Source organism: Amphiura filiformis, chromosome 2 (genome assembly GCF_039555335.1).
Source record: "Amphiura filiformis chromosome 2, Afil_fr2py, whole genome shotgun sequence".
Classification (NCBI taxonomy): domain Eukaryota; kingdom Metazoa; phylum Echinodermata; class Ophiuroidea; order Amphilepidida; family Amphiuridae; genus Amphiura; species Amphiura filiformis.
In genome coordinates this window covers 32701906-32723937 of record NC_092629.1, presented here as the reverse complement: position 1 = coordinate 32723937, position 22032 = coordinate 32701906, and the positions used below count along the sequence as shown (strand labels likewise).

Genomic DNA, 22032 nt, shown 5'->3' with positions numbered 1-22032 from the left:
TTACGATTTAATGAGGGGCAAAGTAAGGAATAAAATTGATTTTATCTGTACAAAATTGAACCCAAAATGCGACAGAATAGTGTAATGTATAATTATGAAGATAATATCTTCACATATACATCTGATAAAGAAATCGAATGAAAAGTAAGCATTTTGGACCGAAAATGAACAATTTGTAACATTTGCACACCGTAGTACCCTATTTTGGAAAGTGGTATAGTCTACATAATGTATGCGAAAAATACTACTTTGGTACCTAAATCGTTTGAGGCTGCTTTTGTTGTACGGCCCTTTACCTACATTGAAGAATGTATAAATGGGTATCAGCATATTTAATCAGAAAACGTGAATCAACGATTCATAATTTAATTTCGCGCGGTTTTTAACCAATCAACGTAGATATACATATTCATTTATTATAATTAAATTTACATAAAAAATTTACTACGACCGGCATGTTTGGCGCGACACGCGTCACAATAATTATACAGAAACCTGACTACCGATTTATGAAGAAGAACATTTTCATTTTGCTGAATAAAGTCCATCTTTTACAGTGTTAAAAATGACGAGCAGTGAAAAAGAAAAGGCTCTGCCAATGGTAAGTACTATTTCATTACTGTCATGTAAAAAACGATTGCAAAATTTGTTGAAAATTGAGTTCAGAAGGTTTGTTTTGGTTTGTTATTTTTTGCCGGCGTGTTCACCGTATGGCGCGGATCTGCTTCAACACGAGGTGAAAGCCGGTACGCGTCTTTTGTTTTGTGAATGAGATGAAAGGGTGTGCCATGATTTTTGTACTATAAAATTCCGGTATTCGTATCACAAATCTATAACTTATAATGTGGATTCTCAAATTTGGACTTGGAGTTTTTATTTTAATTGGGAAACTGGCCCTGCACAAATCGGGCGTTGTGCAGCGGCTCGATCATTTTACTGGGTCGGGAAAACTGATATGAATGGGGTACGTGTCTGTGCCTATCGTCTAGTGGGAAAATTTCGGAGAATTGAACCCTATCTTTTGCCCTCTCGATGGCGGGTCGTTACCACGTGGCAGACTATGTATTTCCGACTCGAATTTATATGATAATTATCTGAAAAATATCTTTTGTTTACAAACACGTGGAACAGTTTTCATTTACAGTAGACGTCCAGGGTAGACGTAGACATGCGAGTCTGTGAGAGTAGAGACCCGGGGTAGAGACTAACTCAAACTTCAAAGCAAAGATTTTGGTACCAAATGATTCTACCACAATTTGCGATGGAACAGCCAGCAAAAGTCAAGTGGAAATAGGATACAAGCAAATGTGGGCCCTAAACATGTAAATGATTGACATTAAATAAATATAAACAAGATCATTTACAAATTATCCCATTTAGGTGCATGCATTTGAAGTTGAACATATAATTTATGCCCAACTAATGGAATTTATGGGAAATTGGTGCCAGTTCAGCGAGTTGCAAGCTTGTATCATGCATGCATTTGGTGGTGAATAGTTGCAAATGAAATGATAAAGATAGGCTTCCAATTCCATCCTAAATTGACCAAGTTATTGAAAGTTTTATATTTTATGTTCATCAAACTCAAAGTTTGTTTGTTGAATCACACATCCCTGCACTGCAGTAAACAAACAAGATGGTGGCTGCCGGGTTGAGGCACTGGAGGCAGCCATCTTGATCTTGGGATTTGAATGGTGAAGATGAGAAGAGATTTCTTCTCATCTACCTTCCCAAAAGGTATAGGCCTATTGCTGATATGAATATGATGCATTCTGGGAGCGATAAGGGCTAAATCCGCTGTTGCGGGTACGGGTGACAAATTCGATGAGCCATTTTTGTTCCCAGCATGCATCACATACTTTAGTTTAAAGTTTAGTGCAAATTTTGTGGATCATTACAATTTACATGTTGGAAATTTTCAACAAAAAATACAATATTTTATTGCAGAATCCAAAAATAAAGTTTCACAAAAACTTTGAGAAGTTAACTTTTCGCAAACTTTTACTAATCGCCAGTAATCGGGCCCTTATGCCAAGTAATTACAGGTCAGTCTGAAGATCCTTTTCGTGAACTCGCCACGTAAAACCAGTGATACAAAACCTTTTTAAAAATATGTCAATGTTTACAATTTGCATCTATCTAGATGCTTTTTGTTTCATGTTGTTGCACATGAATCACCCTGGAACTTGGGAGTGATGGGCTGTTAATAATACCATGCAGATGACTGCACCAGTGTACTTCACCGCTCTCGACAATTTGCATAAATTTGCACATTAGCCTGTAGACCGTTTAATTAGTTGAATACTTTATGAGAATATGTGTGCACAGTTAGATGGTAGTACAGCACTTTACTAACTTGATACCGGTACCCAGTGCAGTAATACTAGTAGCACACAAAAATACAAACATGTTATTTTATGATAAGTGCTAGGTGTAGCAGTCATGGAAAAAAGTATCAGCAAGCATTCCACACTTGAGCTGGTTCATAAAGCGGTCAGGTCGGGAGGTCGCGGATCCGGCTGCAACACCCACACATGAAGCACCCAGTCCACACATGTGTAGTTGAAATGAACGTGAAGCTAGTGTAGTGAATCTGATCTGATACAAGGGTAAAGCTAAAAGCAGCAAGGGTTCTGGTATTATTATGACTGGCATGACTGGCTGCCAGCTTGTGTGCATTGATACATGGTGGACAGAGAGTCTGGTAGCGGTATTCCTTAGCGACACACACACATAGACATTCCTTATAAGGCACCTAGCACCCCAGGATAGGGAGAGTATGATCTAGGAATGCCATACAGTCCACAATGGCGATTAAATGCGGTTCAAGTCCACCCTGTATGTGGAGAATTATTTGTTATCCAAAAGAAAACGAAGGAAGAAGTAATGTTTTGAAGTAGGCCTACTTTCATTTCATTTTTTTTTAACCAACTTTCAGACAAGGATGTCAGTCATGTCCTCAGTTGCAGGATACATTACAAGGATCAAGGTGCACTGTTGCAGGTCTTTTAACGCACCCTACCCTACCCAGTCGCGCACACACAGCCCAGACCTGGAAAAATATTCATTTCCCAGTAGACAAATTTCCCTCAAACATATATCAGGATTTCTACAATGTATTTCTAGATCCAAAATAGAGCAATATTTCCCTCCAGGTTACCAAATTTCATAGGAATGAGAACACTGAATTCCCATTTTTTCCAGGCCCGAGTATCCCAACTCCAATATGGGAACTGTAAAATAATTGCTTTCTCATAATAATTTAATCATTTCCTCAATGTTTCTACTTTTGCTTCATCATGCATCACCATGTAAACAAACCAAACCAGGCAGTACTGGCTGGCTGCTACAGACTACAGTATGGGTACTTTTAAATCAATAATCACAACAATGACCACATGATGGGTTCCCTCCCAAACACAGAAATGCTAGACCCAAGCCTCCACACAACAAGTGAAGAGATAATTACCATATGAATGAAACTAGAAAATGACTGCATTCCTTTCTATTATGCTCCATTATTTCAGCATATAACTGTACTATTGGCAGACTAATTCCAGTGTTGCCACCGACTGCAATTTAAGAGCCCAATTTGGCAACTTTTTTAACAAGTGTTTCCAGCGACTTTAGACGATTTCCTGTTTAATAGAAATCTGATGGTCAAGAAGTAAAGGGTGACTTTTCAACAATGCTTCCTGCTATTTTTCGGTACCGTAATCCAAATTAGGTGATTTGTCTGCGATTTGACCCAAGATTGGGGCTGAAATTTGTTGGCAATCTGGACTAATTCGATTCACACAGATCAATTCAACCAGGCATATCTGTCTGATCCTTTTGTATTTATTTTTAGAGTGAAAAGAATGCCATTCCTACAGATCAATGATGCTAATAACCTAAGCATCAATTTATTAAGCAAACCTTGCCTTTATTGCTGGGTTTTCAAATAGTTGGAAATTGACAAGATTTTCTATTCATTGCCAAATGATGGGATAATAAAGTATCTTGCCAATTTCAGACATCATCAGTGATCATAGATGTAGTACAAGACATGATGTTGGTCATGCACTGGGAAAAAAATGCAGAGGCAACCATGGGGTGCCTCATCCATCTTTATGATCTTTGCCTTGGTGGTTGGTGCCCCCAAAATGTGTAATTTGGGACACATTATCTCACTAAGTTTGGCCAAATTGCCTGGCTGCCCTCGGAAGAGCCAAAATGAAATGTTTTACCCTTAAATGTAATACTTTTCTAAAATGAACTTTTAATGGAAGGACAACCCTTACCTTTTAATTCTTGAAAGAACCAAAATCACATAGAGGACAGAATTGTATGCCTAAGCAGTAGATATCACTATCCCTGGAGCTTGCCCCATTATGCTTTTCTATCAAATATATTTCCAGTATTACCGGTACTATTAAACATTGGGAAAACCTAAGGAGCCAAACACTTGAACGTGAAAGGGTTGACTAGACTTAGAAATGTTGCAAGGTACCTTGTTTGTTTTGGTTGGGCTGTTCAGCTCAATCAAGAAACATTTTCTATACAGTGATACAAAAATACAAATTTTGAGCACTATGTTATTTATACAGATCTGAGCTGTTACAACACCATTGCATTTATGTAGGCCTACAAAAAATGAAGCAAAATAGCCCCAACATTAAGTTAAATTTAAAACTTGTGTTGTTTAAACATTCATTGTTTTTTGGGCCGTGAGCAACGCGTTATCAGGCTTAATTAATTGCTTACATTTGGGCTAATTATTATGCACAGTGAATCAGTGATGTTTCTTGTAGATGGGCGGATGCACTGTCTGCGCCTTCCATTTAGTTTTCTAGCTGTGATGAATTCCAGACATTTTTAATTACTAATAAAATTGTTTGATCTGAGTCCAAGTAAATAAAATCGGACTTATAAGTGCTGCGTCATGCCCTGAATGCTGGGAAGTATTCAAGCATTTCAAGAGGATCTTTGTTGCACTATTAAAAGGGGCCTTCACTAAAAGGCACATGTATGACATGAGTGCTGCACTACATTTCTTCAATATGAAGAAAGTTTACATGCCCTTTTTGTGGTTCTGCAGTTAACAACCATTGGAGATCAAGGAATTAATACCTGACATCTTGGCTTGAAACCATTGTTTCTTTATTTGTGGGATTTGTTGATAAAAAGGCATTAAATGTTGCTTGTGGTGTGTCATGGGTTTATATTTTCCCAGAAAAACAGTCGGGTTTTTTTAAAATGATTTGACCCAACCCATTGTTCTTTTCTGGGCATGTTCTAAATTTTGCACACTGAGAGGTAAATATTGTGTTAAAAAACATCTATAGATTAAAACTAGGCATGCTACAAATACGGCCTAGTCAAATCTCGGTTTTTGGCTGCAAATGTGTTTTTGACATTTCAGGGAAACTCTTCAGCGCTTTTTTATTTATAAAATCAACTTGCATTTTTTGGCCTCCAAAAGCACACATTTCTAGCATACCAAGAATAACCTGACAAACTTTTACTAATTCAACTTCAAGACTAGTCCATTCCCATTTGCACACTTTTACACTGTCAATATCATTCTTGCTCCAATTTACGAAAATAATCAAAAGCGATGAAAATATGAAAGGAAAAAAAGGAAGCTGCGCTCGTTATTTGACCTTTCTCTCTGTTTGTAAACAAAAGCTTTGCAGGATATTTTGATGAATGGTCGGATTCCCACGATATATCCCCACCCACTTGTGCAGGTACGAAGCAGCCTACTGGCACATAGCTGTAGTAGAGGGAGGAAAATAATTCCAAACATTTATTTTATATATCGATTTTTTATCATTAACGCATAAAAGATCAAAGACAGTTTGCCGGTTTCTAGGTTAAACAGTTGTGACACAGAACTTTTATATGCCTGACCGATTTAAATATGGTCGGTATTGTTTTTGTTACAAAATATAGTTAATTACATCGCATTATGGGCCACACTCGGCAGTCCACGCTTTATAATGCGTGCCGGTTCGAAATTCTGAAAATTGGTGAAAGCGTGGGGGTTTAAACTTTTTGGGTAAAAAGCGTGGACTGATATAAAGCGTGGGATTAAAATAAAAAGCGTGGGGCTTCTTCCAACTTAGGCTACAGTATATTTTTATTGAATGATAAAATAATCATACTCATAGTTCCAAGAAAAATCACCAAAACTTGCACACTATGTCGCAAGATAAAATTCCATTTGATGCAGGCTCGCGCTTGTTTACGTGAATCCAGTGCAATGTACACAATATCCTCCCCGAAGCGCTGCCAAAACACCTACGCATATGCAAATGTCCGATTTTCCATGACGTGTTCTTTTTCTTTACATTGATCGTATCCGAGTGACGTCATTAACATGCATAATTGATTGAGCGAAGCAGCACGGAAGAAGTAGGATATAGTCGCTGAACACAGCGTCGCCAAGTTTCATGACAAGAACAACATTTGAACACCATAAAAGTACAGTTATTCATTAAAATGCTTATTTTACAGTGCAGTAGTAGTTTTTCACATATAATTTGCATTGTTCACGTAATGTATCAATTAACTTATTGGAGAGAAAAACATCGGACTCGCACATGTGAAATAGGTGCAGAATTCGGCGTACTTGATACTTCGAACCAAATTGCGTGCGACTTTGTCAGTTTAAAAAAGCGGAAAAAGCAAAAAGTGGTGGGGGTCAAGAATTTTCAGTATAAAGGGTGCCTCAGTAAAAAGCGTGGGGGTCAGAAATTTTCAGTATAAAGGGTGCCTCAATAAAAAGGGTGGGGGTAAAATAAAAAGGGTGGGAGTCAAACCCCACTGCCGAGTATGGGGCATATTGAATGAAGTATTTTATAGTACTAATATTGAGTAAGAAGAGAGGATAAATTGGGCCTACATGTTCTCTTGTTCTTTTCCCCCGCAATTCCTTATTTAAAAAAAAAAAAATCGCCAAATTTGAAACAATCGGTAATTGTTACTGTATAGCGGAAATTTTTAAAATTTGCGCTAAATTTCGGAACCTCAAAATTTAAAAGCCAGCCGCAATATTTTGTAGCCATAATGTGTAACTGCTTGCAAACGTGAATATATGAAACCAACTGCTCCAAACTGCGAAAAAAATCATGTTGCTCGTTTACTATGTACATATGGGTCAAGTTATTCATTAAATTAACATATTATTGGAAGGAGGCGCTTTTGCATTCTAGAATGTAAGGTCTGTGGTTAATAAGGGGGCTTGAAACAATTACAATACAATACCACCCACACATAAAAACATTGAGAGAAGCTTTAATAGCCAGAAATAAATTAACACAATTCTAAGGAAATATTGCAGAAAAACAGTTCAAAAATCCAAGTGAATGAACTCAAAGCCTGTTGAATTAACATCACCAACGGACTCATTAAATGCTATCATTGCAAGATGTAAACAGACTGAACAAACAGACAAGATAACTGTATTTATTCGGAAATCAAGGCGTAATCATAAGATGAATGCCAGGGTATTTGGTTATGATAACACAATCAATAGGAATGATAAAAATTAGATCATCCATGGGAATAACTATTGCTGTAGTTTAATTGCATGAGGAGTTATTAAGGGGGGGGGTAATAAGGATTTGGGGATACAACCGCTACGTGTCCTGCACAATTGACATTTTAAAGCACAATGGAGGTGCTAATTCAATGGTATCTTGGATTTGCTAGAATTTGTTTTCTTTTTCCAGTTATGAACCGATCGATACAATAATCAAGGATGGTTCAACCAATAGATGGACGGGAAAAAAATTAATGTAGTGTTTTAATTCTTATACCATAAAGTACTACATTATAGTTCTGACTGAGTCGAATCATACAGTACCGGTACATGAATAGTTGAATACTTAGACCTGGGTTTTATTCAGTTTTTTTGAATATTATTTTCTAATTAGTGTCCCAACTGGAAACAAAATTGAAATTAATTATATTTGTTTTGCTGCAACTTGGCGCAGGTGTCAGCTGATGACATGTTGACAAGATGCAATGTCATAAATGTGGGATGTTGTTTACATGCAGAATTATGTTTATTAGCAAAATCTAGAACTTGCTTTAAAGCTGTACCGATCAACAAAAGCAGGACAGAAATGACGTATGGTACAGCATTACAGAAGGTTGAATGCTGCACGCATATCTCGTAAAAACCGTAACCAATAATTTATGCAATTGTCATAAACGTAAAATGCGGCATTACATCAGCTTTGCGTTGGTGTGGATTCGGCATGATTATGCAAACTTGTGGTTGACATCCAACGAATGTTGTGGGGAAAAAATTAAACCTGACTACGTCATAAATTGCAGTACTCGATAGATTTTGACAGTTTGTGACTGGTGTTATTAAGCTAATTTGTGGTGACATCAAACAAGTGTTAAGAAGGACCCAAAAAATGTAGGTGCCTTTTCCCATTATTAAATTCTTGCAATGTATACTACACCAAAAAGATGTACCGGTACTAAAAGAACTATTTTTCGAGCACTGTTGACTTAGTAGTAAAACCAGATGATTCAATATTACGATAACAAGAGGTTACCAGTGTGATCTAGCGCTCATGAACTTGCCCGTGTTTGCTCAAGAATTAGCCATTGATAGCAACGTCAATGAAAGATTGAAATGCAAATATCATTTATCTTAATTTGGGTAAGATCACGAGTTTGTTAATATTTGCTTACACGATTGGTACCCAACACATGTCGTGTGTTTATAGATTGTAAATGTAAAGAAGAAAAAAAAATTGCCCGCCATATTGCTTGCAGACGCCTTGTAACCCGGATTTGTCACATTGGCCATGTATGTGGCAGGCAGTACCACTCCCCATGTTTTCATTAAAACCCAGTTTTATCCATGTGTGTACGATTTCATTGACTGTGCCACGACACAATGCTATCCACTACCCCGCTCGCCTCATTATGTATGTCGGCCAAATATTAATGCGATGTACGCTTCGATTCTTGAGTGTGCAGTGTACGAGGAGATGCATACTACTGGCGTCAGTGTAAGCCCGATTAGGATGCGCTGTATGAAAATTCGACCAAGAATACTGCGGGGCATGAAGACGCCGACGCTGCTGATGAACATAAAATGGATGTTACATACTCAGACATATTTTGAGGGAATATTGGGTGCTTCTTGCTGAGATTTTCAGTGCTCGTTTTCTGAGATTTTCAGTTCTCATTTTGGGATAGATTTCTTGTCATGAATTCCACTCGAAAGGTTTAAAAAAAATTCTTAGACAAGTTTGAAAGTGAAACAACATTTTGTTGTCATGAATTTTTAATGTTGGTTAGTTAAATTTTTACAATGTCAACACTAACATCCGGAATCCGTGTTCATGAGAATTGAGTTGACACAAGTGAGAAAAGGATATGAAAATTATTTTTATTAGACCTGAGGTTTGTGGAAGTGGTTTTAAAAGGAAACAACATTCATAAAGTTAAATTAAATAAGATTTAATCAAGTCTAAAGTATGTGTAGTAGACTTGTTTTGTTTATTTTATTAAAATAAAGGCACATATTTTGTCAAAATAGCAAATAAAAATGTGTTGTATTTGACAATATTTTGGTTAAATTGTAGCCACAAATTAATATCAAGGAGAGAAACTGTCTTGCCAAAAATAAACTCCCATCATCCTAAGCTATTTTTATCTCAAACAAAAAATTAAATTGGTTAAAATTGATATAATATAAAATAAAATAAAATAAAATAAAATATCAAATTGATATAAAAATAAGGTCAACAAACTTTTTGTCCCCTGTTCAAAATTAAAAATGCATGATATTCTGTGTTTCCTGCAGCATAGTCTGCTGTAATAATTAACAATATTATAAAGGTTTCTCGTTACCATTTGGTGAAATGTTATCCCGTTTAAAAGCTCCCACACACCAGGTTTTGTTCAACATTTAATATGGATGCTGCTCTAAAGTATAGTGCATCCCTCCCAAAACACAGCTTGCAAATTGCTTTTTACTCAGTGCCTGCACGTGATTCATAGATATGCAAGTGAAAGCACGGCAGCCAGCCTCTGCATAATTACTACGTAGCTAACACCGTCATGAATACTGTGGGGTCAGTCCATGTCAAAACAGACTGAGTGTACACCCACCCTATTGGATTATGCTCTCCTTTGGCTCAGGGGTACCTTTCATGGACCCCTAGGTGAGGTCACAAGAAAAAATTCAAATTCAATTTCGCTTCCGAATGGCGGGCCATCTAAGTTTGGCGACCTTGACCAAAATTGGGAATTTAAGGTGTCCAAATGACAAAGCGCTCTCTTTGAGAGGCATTTTCTTCTTAATTAAATCAGTTGTGACCCTCTTTTTGAATGTGGTCACTCACTGGCTGTGTCTGAAATGCCTAATGCCAAAAAAGATTGATTTCGGAATTTCGTTGGGATTTCAGAGGGGGTCAAAATCAGCACTTCATACTGTTCAATCAAATTATCTTTGATTTTGAAGGACCCATGATAATGCCACAGTACACTTATAGGTCCTAATTATGTTCAGAATGGATTAACCATGTGCCAATGTCTATGAGCAATTCAAAAAAAGAGAAATTTCTAGACCCCCTACAGAATTTTAGGCCCCCCTAAAGTGGTTCAGCCTTAAAATCGGCAAATTTTGACACCTAATAACTTTAGGTGTACACCAGATATGAATTTCTAGTCTTTTGCATCTGAAAGAATGTAGTCTAATGTTACTAGGAACATAAGATTTGTTTTGTATTTTTGTGTTTTGATACTTTCAAAAGGTCGTTGACCTATGAACATTTTTCGTCATAGCGCCTCCTGAAAGGTCTGACACATAACAAACTATACATTTTTGGAATCCTCATGACCATACTTAGTAATTTGATATATTACTTGACATAATTGGGAGCATTCTGAAAATTTGACCCCCATAACCTGTACTTTGCATGTGCATCGTTGCCAGGAAGTGCATTTTTGACCCCTTAAAAATCCATACAGAGGATTAGAAAGTAGTTTTTTCTTATTACTTGACTCAAGAGCAACTTGAAATATCAGGATAAATAATACAAATGGCTATAAAGTGATCAAATATATAAAAAATATCATACTAAAATTGGCATTTTGTACCGTATCCTGTATGCATGGTATGTTAGGCAAAAATGACTATTTTTGAAAGCGTCAACTTAATACTAAAACACAAAAAATACAAAACAAATCTTATGTTCCTAGTAACATTAAACTACATTCTTTCAGATGCAAAAGACTAGAAATTCATATCTGGTGTACACCTAAAGTTATTAGGGGTCAAAATTTGCCGACTTTAAAGTGCCATTTGTGGCTGAACCACTTTAGGGGTGGCCTAAAATTCTGTAGGGGTCTAGAAATTTCTCTTTTTTTGAATTGCTCATAGACATTGGCATATGGTTAATCCATTCTGAACATAATTAGGACCTATAAGTGCACTGTGACATTATCATGGGTCCTTCAAAATCAAGATAATTTGATTGAACAGTACGAAGTGCTGATTTTGACCCCTCTGAAATCCCAAACGAAATTCAAATCTTTCTTTTTTGGCATTAGGTATTTCAGACACAGCCAGTGAGTGACCACATTCAAAAAGAGGATCACAACTGATTCAATTAAGAAGAAAGTGCCCCTCAAAGAGATCACTTTGTCATTTGGACCCCTTAAATTCACAATTTTGGTCGAGGTCGCCAAACTTTGATTGCCCGCCATTCAAAACTAAATGGAATTTGAATTTTTTCTTGTGACCTCACCTAGGGATCCATGAAAGGTACCCCTGAGCCAAAGGAGAGCAAAATCCAAGAGGGTGGGTGTACACTCAATCTGTTTCGACATGGACTGACCCTGTGTGAGCTTGTTATTATGGACGACCGGTGTGTACATCTCGTTAACCACTCGCCTGCTTAGTTGGTTGCCTCATCACAACAATAACAAAGGGACATTGATAGAGTTAATTGGTTACTTCAAGTGCATTCAGCCGTGGTTGTAATCGTTTCAAATAAAAACTGATGCCTATGGGTGGACAAGATTATTTTAAATTTGTGCATTTTGAGTGTTCAAATCAAAAGAGAAAAAATTGTTTTTATATGATACCCAAATAATGTCGATGTTGCAGTGCAAGGGTTTTTAGTGTCTGAAGCGTACGCAAATTACCTGGCACGGTGCCAAGATTCTGACTCGTCTGCGCCTGCTCTGCATCATTAGTTCCGTTATGGCCATCCCTAATTTGAATATTGATGAGCAGAATACAGTCTACCTCTCGAGTGAGTAAGCACTGCCACTATGTTGTGTGTGTGTTATGTTCGAGACGTGCAAGTCACGAGGGTTAGTATTATAATGCACTTGCAAGTCACGGGTTTTTAGTATTATAATGCGCCGCGTGTCGTAGTTGTCTGTGGCGAATTGAAGGTGAAATGATGTCGTTTACGTCTGTAGTACATTATGCGCAGACGAGTAAACGCTGCTAAAGCTACGACCAAAATGGAGCCTTGCAAGAACAACAACTAACTATTGATCCTAACTTGCCGGGTCATACAGAATTTGTAGTGAGATCTTGTAACTGCTTAATTATTGAGCACACATTTTCCTTTAAAAATAGAATTTTGTTCTGTTCAGTGACTGACAACTAGAAATGTGAAATGCTGTAATTCACAAGTGGCTTTTTGACCTTATAGATTGAAGACGCTGTAGTTTGGAGCAACGGAAGTCATAAATTCAATGCAGTCGTTCGTGCATAATGCATGAGTGAATATTTTAATAGTAACAGTAAGATAGCGTTAGTCATCCCAGAATAGAATCTATTTCAATTCCGTTTGGAAATATTTAAAGAAAATACTTTTGAGTGATAAAAGACTACGATTAATATTAAATACATGTTTTTTCGGCCCATAATTAGAAAATATTTATGTCCTTGAAATGATTTTTAAACAAATTATGCAGTAAGAATTGATCATCACAGTACAGAAGTGAACGATATGATGATCATCCATGTCTTGTCAACTTCTACGTCATAGGTTGTGTTTACATTAATTACAAAAGTGCGCACATGTCATGTGCTTTAATGTAATATGTAGTACACTACTCCCACCCCTACCCTTATCATATGATGAAGTGCTGTGTTTCATTACTATTTTTTTTACCAGTATAATACGAGAACTTTCTGACATTAATAATGTGTGTGGTGTACGCCCACACATTTGTAACATAATAGACGCAAGATTTTAAGTGATGTCAATTCGCTAAACTGCTTGCCGGGAAGTTGCCGCACGCAATAGAATGCATAATGCGTGTTCACATATATCCACATGCGTATACACACAAGAGTGTGCCCGCACCCACAGTCACACAACAAAGAACCACAGTACATGTAATCCCATTGAAGTGGAATGTTCCCTACGATGATTGTGTTTACTGGTAAATCCTCTTGTATGCACACAAGACCGTGCCCCCATCCCTACGATGATTGGGTGATTTTGTTGACCAAACGGTAGGTATCAGGAAGTGCAAAACTTCCCAGGCATAATTGGGGGAAGGAAATGCGTGGATCTGTCTGTACCTTGTACATCAAACGTGACCCGCCAGGACGTTCTTGTCAACTTGATGTCCACTACATGAACCATGTGGATTCATGATGGATATCCTCACAAGGATGTCAAACATGCTCATCTATCAGTACCGAGTTCTTTGAACTCCCAATAGGTTTTATATGCGTAGATGACCTTTGAGTGTATTGGGTACTAAAACTTGGTACTCAACAACTTGAGGTTAACTTTTGAGCTGTGCTTGTTGATGGAGTTTACCATTGAGATGATATTGAGTTTTGGTTTTTCTGATCTGAGTTGTTTTGAGCGATTCATCACAATGACTAATTTGACTATTTTGTCTTGCATACGGAAACCTAAAAATACATAAAACCCTAGAGTTTACTCCTGTCGCTCCTTGTAAGGTAACGATCTTACGGAACGGGCATTAGATCATGCGTTTTCAATACTTTTCATTCATTCATTGCGGTGTTGTACTAAAAATATCGGAAAACCTGAGGGCTTGGACTGGCTTAGTTCCAAAAGATAGGAGTTCAAATTGATGGCCATGCTGAGGTGTAGAGTGTACAGATTTTCGAGCTGGACTCGTTCTTCTGAAGTCAAATGCATTGGGCTACTCCGTGCTCCAGCCCCTCTGTTAAAGAAACAACATTTCTTCCACACAGGGAATTGAACTGGGTCTGGGCACAGATCCTGGAAAGTGTTCCAGGATCTGTGGTCTGGGATAGCCCATGATAAAGACCCTGAACCCCATGTACCTGTACAAGTCATGAGATTGGGGTAGTAAACAAGAATTTACTGAAGTTTTACTGACCAGAGAGCTGAGGACAGTGTCTTCTCTAGTGTTGACCTCATCTCATGCATGTGTTGGCAAACTGTACCATCTTGAGATACATTGAGAACAAATTAAAGTGTACTGCATATAATTTAGACTTTTATTTTAAGGTTCAGAGGAAATTAAATTGGAATTTGGGAAATAGATGATGATGGGACAACTTTCCAAGGTTAAGAATGTTGACATGCGTTATTCTAATGATCAAAATAATAACAAGTGTTAAAATAGGTAGTGTTGACCCCCTGATGCATGTGTTGGAAAACGTGTTCTTGTTTACCATCTTGAGCGACATGTAAAAGATGGAGCAAATCTGGATTAGACCTGTTAGGGTTCAGAGGAAATTTAATTGGGAAAGGATTGATGATTGGATGACTTTTCAAAGTTAAATAATGACAAGAATCTTATGTTATTTTGAAATTTTGTCAATTGATATTATTAATTCCATATCTAGGTTTGATTTATAAATTTAAATGAAAAACTTGCCTGGCAATTTTTAGCTATTGAACAGTATTTGGGTGATGTTCTTATGATGAATGATATTATACCGGTACATGGGTGTAGATTTCAAAATGGAGTCACCCATTCAGGTAACCCCAAATTGAAGTTCACTCTCCTGTGTGGAAGATTAATCTTCCATAGGGGATGTGGATTTCAACTGGAATAGCCCAGGAGTTTGTATTGACTTTTTCGGTAAATCCCACAAGCCTTTGCGAGTACCCCTGAGATGTCGTCATTTGATGTTACGCTGACTTGCAATGCGCAGATCGGTGTGCCGTCTATTGACAAGGTGTACTCGCAAAGGCTTATGGGATTTACGGAAAAGGTCAATTGCCCTCTCCTCAAGTTCCATTCAAGTCATAATTTTGGATCAGGTGGTTGTTTCAAGTGATTGATTTGATCTGGAAAGTCTTGATGACTTCTGGTATTGCCATGACCTTGGCCTTTTTCAGGTCTGGGCAGATGTCATGGTTTGATCTTGATCATAAGCAGGTTCCAAATGAGTTGAAAAGGATTTTACCAATTGACTGGTTTCCTCTCGACCTCCCTCGGGAGGCTATGACAATTATTCTATTTTTCCAATTTTTATATGTGCCATATAAAATTTTAGCATTTGATTTTACAGTAGGGCCTATGTGTTCTAAGAATTGCCCATAAAACCGAAAAAAACAGGCAGGCGTTTTTTTTGAGATTTTTGAAGTTGGACTAGAATTTTGATCTAATTTTGTTCAGGGGAGTGAGGGGACTTCATGTGATTGTATAATTAAAAACATGTATTTTGTGCCGTTATCAAAATTGATGTCCAAATGTTATGTTGATATCGGCAAATTTGCTCATGTCAACGACATGCATGTCGACGACCACACTAGTAACTAAACATGAATTCCAATCTTTGCATTAGCAGCTAGTGCTGCATGTATGTACCTTGCCTCATACAAGCTCACCGCAGAATTAGTGTTCTCTATTTGACGTCATGCAAGAACGTCTCAAGTTGAACTGCAGGCATTTATACTTTTCAGAAAATTTACAAGTTTGTATTCCTGCAGCTGCAGGTCATGTTCACTGGCACCAATATGTTCAACATCAGTGAATGGGCCTTATGCATCCAAGATCCACTTAGCATCGCATTTAGTATGTGGCCATGCGTTTTGAGGTGGGCCCATTTCTGTTTCACCGACTGTTTTTCCAAAAATCGCGCCGTTTTTATTATAATATTATTATTAATGTTTGACATCCTACACCCATAAAAGTATACATTTTTCAACAGGAAATTGTCTCAGGAGTTCAAAAATACAATTAAAAAAAGCATAGGGTGTAGTCATAAAGAGTTAGAGATCAAAATATGTTGAAAAAAATAGAAAAAATGTTATATTTTGAAATTTACAGTAAATAAACAACCATGCACCCTATTGAAATTTAACCTGCATTTTTCAATTCTCCTCAGTTAAACCTTTCCAATGATATATAACTTGATAGGTGTTATGTTTGGTAAAATAATTTTGTGCGATCATTTTTTCAGATAAAATTTGAGTTGCAAATTTCCAGCGATTTTTGATACACATACTATAATCTCAAAAGTTGAAGAGTACATTTGCTATATAACCTTTATAAACATTCAAACTACTTATTTGCAAATATAAGAGACACTAATAAATAAATAAAATCACTTACATTGCTTATAAAAAATGAAATGCACGACGCTGACTGAAGTGCTGGTGGGTATCGTATCATGGCTTAATTACCAGCCAACCAACAAAATTTTGCAATGTATCTAAATTAACTTTGCAAACATAGTTTGGGACAGTTTCATGAATTTAAACAATATTTACACCCTTAAAGCTAAAACACAAAAACAACTTACTGACAAATACAGTTTAGACTCATCTTAATAGATTATAAATAAATAAATTAAATAAAAGAAGAACATAAAAATTGGATGAAATTATACCCCAATGTCCAGGGTTCGCAGGTTTTTTTATGTTGAGAAAGATGTCAAAAGACAACAAATGGATAAGTATACAAGAATCCATTCTCTTGAATCAACAGGGTGTGATGGAAAGGTGAATGTGAGAGAACTGACAATGCTATTGCCAAGAGTGTAATCAGTGTATATGAAAATTACTCTGGCAATGTGAAAACAAATCGCACGTTTCTCTTTTTAAAGGACTTTCCTTTTACAGTGGAGGCTATGACAGTGTGGAGCGGACTCTTTGGCTGGTTCTGATGCATTTATAGTCTTATAGATACACTACCTCTAGATTAAATACAAATCTAGTTAGTGAGGATTCATTTGTAGCCATAAAAAACCTCATCTGATGCCATATGATAAAATACCGATTTGGACCTTCATCGGTCTGGCTGGACGTTCTGCTACCCCCCCATTTTCAAAAACTATAGGTTTGATCTTGTAATTAAGCCTACATTTTTTATACATGTTTACTGGCCTGCACTTTATTTAATTCTACTCAGAGCATATTAAATTTGTAGTGGACACAAAAATTTAACTCCATATTTTCCAGCACGATCTTGCGCGCAACTTTTAGAATTTCAATGGCATTGCTTTCATGATTAATTAAATTTAATTAATTAATTAAATTAAGTACCAATTAAGAATAAAAAAGTTTTCAACCTTGGTTTATAATTAAGGAATAACTCAATGATTCAATAAAGTAATATTTCTTGGGTATTGTGATCTATATAGCTTACTCTTATAATGTTCCCATATTTCCTGCTCCCCCTCATCTACCACCGTGCAAAAATGGCTATTTGGGGTTAATTAATAAGCAATTACTCAAAAACAAGATAACAACAGGCATTTTTGTGACTTTTAAGTAGCTGACATATATATTCCCTTCAATTTGGTACCAAATTTGACCATGATTTGACTATGTAGCACATGAATTTAAAATTATACACCCTTGTCAATTTCCATGTTTGTTGCACACATGAAACAATACCACCTATTTGTGGCCTCAGCTCAAAACGCACGGCCATTTATGTATTTAGGACATGAATGACAGGGTCAGAATTTCGGCGTGAATCAGAGAATCAATTCTCGCAAAGATTCTCGCAAACAGATTTCCGAGAATCAAATGATTCCCGCAAATTTATTCTGCAAGAATCAAGATTGATTCTCGCACTGTGAAACGAAATTCTGACCCTGGAATGATACTGGAGGCTTGGGCACTGACCTTCAATCCCCAGCTTTAGCATTGCGAAGAAGGGGAGAGGATGTTTTTTATTGCGGAAATTGGGATGTCATTGTCACCTGGTATATATTTCAAAGCAAGAAGAGATTGTAAAAAGATTTAAAACAAACATCAATGTCACTGTCAGTAAATAACAATAAATATTAGGACATGAATACTAGGTCTATTGCAAATAAGATTGTTGTTCCGTATTTACTAACTGTACGTGCAACATTGCTGCGTCTGTGTTGTCCACCTGCGGGGTACCGGTATTTACTTCATTTACGCAACCACCAGAAATTAAACATGTAACGTAACACACTCGGAATTAACAAGTTGTCCAAGAATAGCTTTTGAATTAAAGAGACAAAGAATGTTGCAGTGTGGTGACTGGTGAGCATACCTGAAGGTGTGTAACTGTGCAGCAAAGGTCACATTTGACGTAAAAATAAAAAAAGAAATGTTGGCACGTATCATTTGTTCATCTCAAGAGTTGATCGTGACTTGAAGAGGGCAGGTAGAGGTGTTTGGTGTTGAGCTTGAACATCGCGGTTGGGTGCAAATTGATGGTCAGAAATTAACCCAATGCTCTATGCAGCAGTCATAGTACGCAATGATTTCTGGCCATGTCTACACGTATATTTCTGCAACTTGGGTTTTATTTTTGTGAGTGGACGTGCAGACTCGAAAATCTGAGACTTAATATAATTTAGTTTAAATTAGTTATATTCGCTCTGGTGAAAATAATAATCACTTGAACAAGGTCTTGGGTAGGATTTGAAGGTTTTTCCACTTGAAAATAGTTTGTATATGTTCATTAATTTACATTTATTAAATTCTGTGAAATAAAATGTCAACTCGCAAAAATCCTGAAAGAAATTCGATGGATACTGGAAAATAACAGAGTATGGCAAATGATAGTCATGGAATATGTTATTGATCTAGGCCTATATATTTCATTTCTGTCCTTGCCCTCTTTTAAAGGTTGCTGCTAATTAATAGGTTAATTATTAAAGTTGGACAAGATCTTTACAAGAACAGTTGCATTGATCTGGCCTTGTACTGTCATAACAGTGGGATGGTTAAATTGCAAAATTCAGGGGCAGCGAGGTAGCTACAAAAAAAGTTGATATGAGGGATGTGGGTTTACATTTGTTTTTGTCGTGAAAATTTTGTAAAAATTGAGTGAATTGCAAGAAATGTATTTTAGAAAAGTAAAAAATTGTGAAACTTGGAACGCGTTGTTTTTGCGAAGATTTCATACATGTGTGAATATTTCTGGCTAAGTTAGCATGGTGTTTTTGTACAGGCTACGGAAGAACAAAGTGTAGTCACTAGTCATGAATGGTAAATACGGGCACGTACCGTACTGGAAAATGACGCAGGTCGCAGGATAAGTAACAAGATAAAATGGATCAATTCACTCTACGTAATATCCCGAGTCACATGGTGGCTATTTATACAATGTCAACAATGTCACATGTAGAGTGTACGCAACTCCTTCAGGTAAATGTGATTATGGTATTGTTGACATTCTGGGCCAGGATCATAACTCGGTCAGACAGGTGAATGGAGCTTGCTGGACTAGAAACATAAACTTTGAATATTTTGAAATTTGATGTGCTTGTCTTTGAGCAGTTGGAGATGAAAGACCTTTGATAAGTCATTTCAGCCCTCTACAATACTGACCCTCAACATTTAGGACTTTGCCATTCTTTGACATAAACTTTGAATATTTTGAAATTTGATGTGCTCGTCTTTGAGCAGTTGGAGATGAAAGACTTGATAAGTCATTTCAGCCCTCTACAATACTGACCCTCAACATTTAGGACTTTGCATGTATTGTAATTGTGACCTTTCCCTTTCTTCAAATGCTGTATGTACCCAGTATTGAAATTACAGGGATACTTTCACTTTTGAGATGAGCAAGATAGACAGCACCTTTCTAAAGCTAAGTTAAATGCAATATTTAAACAATAATTTGTTCCACTAACCATCCTCAGGGGTGCTTGTGTAATTCTAAGCCTGTGTGTAGGACAAAATATACATTACCCAAGGGAGTAAACCCTGGGCCTTAATTCTGCAAATTCAAGATTTGTACTCATTTTTTTCTGGGGGGGGGATATCAATGCCCCAGAGCCCACAAACTAGCAAGATAACTTCCTTTTTCAAGGGGGGGGAACAATCACATTACCAGATCGGTATCTTTTACCTATGGAAGTGAGTCTTTAAAGCATTGATCTTTGAAAGGCCTCAACAATTTTTCTTTCTTTCAACTCATGTTTGGCATACAGCCAATCGGGGATAGATAAGATGATGAGCTTGTGATCATTTCCGATGCACAAACTTTTCCCCCAGCCAGCCATGCTCCTACCATGGCACAGTACTTTGCATGCACCATACAGAGAGAGGAAAGTTTTCTAGTGTGACGTTGAGCGGAGAGGAATGTGTATGAACTCTGGTTGACTCTGATGTCTCTCTGGAAATACCATGCAAGTCAAATAAATGCAAGATTTGCTTGAGCAAGAATGGACTAGGTTTGCATTTAGATCAGTGTGCAAGAATAGTCCAGAGTTCGCTGTTATATCATCGCTTCAAGCATCCGGTTTCAGTTGTAGGAGTATAATTTGAGTAGATTTTCTTTTATGTAATATTTTGATGTTGAGGATTCGCAGGGACTGGGACAAACTGATGGAAAAAATATGGTCCGGTTTGAAAATCATCAGGGATGATCTTGCATGTAGAGAGAGAGAGAATGCTCTCCTAACTTTCCCAAACATAGGATCCACAACATGCTCATCTATCAGGGCGCAGTTCTATTTAACCCCAATACATTTTGAATGACCTTTGAAAATTTGGATACAAAAACTCATTCTCTGCAACTTGAGGTCAAATTTGCACTATGAATGATTGTTTAATTGAGGTTATTGAAAGATGCCATTGGGATGAGGCCATTGTGGTCCATAGTAAAAAGGAAGGGTTTAGATTTAGAAGAGCAGTCTGGATCTAATTTATTAGTATTAGACCAAAAAAAATTTCTAAAATCACTTCCATAGTTGCCCTACTTAAGTCATCTGTTACATGACTCTGAATATAATTGACCTAATTTTACTGGACAATGATGACTAAAAAATTGATGCCAAAGAAATTAAGTTTTTAACTTGTTCAAATGCTTTTTATATCATTGACCTGTATTGATGTAAACTTGTGTGTTTTATATCAGCCGCATCCTACTTGTCTTTCTGCAGGATTTTTGGCGTGTAAAACAAGTGTGATATTTCCTATTAGGAAATCCAATAAGGTCAGCAATTTTAAGAAACAAGGTCACTTGTGGAGGAAGGTTGATCTGTGATGATTGGGAGATTTGTCTTTAAATATTTGAATTGCTTGACAAAGTTCTGGATAGTTTTATTGTCTCGCCTGAATGTTCAGGGAGAGACTTAGTAATCACTATGGTGTGTGTGTGTCCGTGTGTGTGTGTGTGCGTGTGTGTGTTCGGAAAAAGCTTGTGAACGCGTTATCTTGAGAACCGTAAGTGCTATGATGATGAAACTTTACAGGGGGTAGCATAACCAGAGGGTGTCGACCTGATTAGATTTTGAGCGCAAAATATGGTAATTAAGTACCTAATTTGCATAATTTATGCGTAATAAGCAAAATACCTTGTGAACAGATTATCTGGAGATCCGTATGGGGTACAGTGACGTAACTTGGTGGGGAGTAGCGTGGCCAGATGTTCTCGACCTGATTAGATTTTCAGCGCAAAATATGCTAATTAAGTACCTAATTTGCATAATTTATGCGTATTTGATGCGTATCAAGCAAAAAACCCTTGTGAACAGCTTATCTGGAGATCCGTATGGGGTACAGTGACGTAACTTGGTGGGGAGTAGCGTGGCCAGATGTTCTCGACCTGATTAGATTTTCAGCGCAAAATATGCTATTTAATTTTTTT

General features: G+C 37.1%; 1 protein-coding gene across 1 annotated transcript in view; it reads left to right on the top strand.

Moving 5' to 3' along the window:
* The first annotated feature begins 474 nt into the window (after nucleotides 1–474).
* Nucleotides 475–22032, top strand: part of LOC140146098 (sodium- and chloride-dependent glycine transporter 1-like) — a 71427-nt gene continuing 49869 nt past the window's right edge. Inside the window, 1 exon segment of the mRNA XM_072167851.1 lies at nucleotides 475–601. Within this exon segment, the coding sequence (XP_072023952.1) occupies nucleotides 566–601 (36 nt within the window). The 5' untranslated portion in view covers nucleotides 475–565.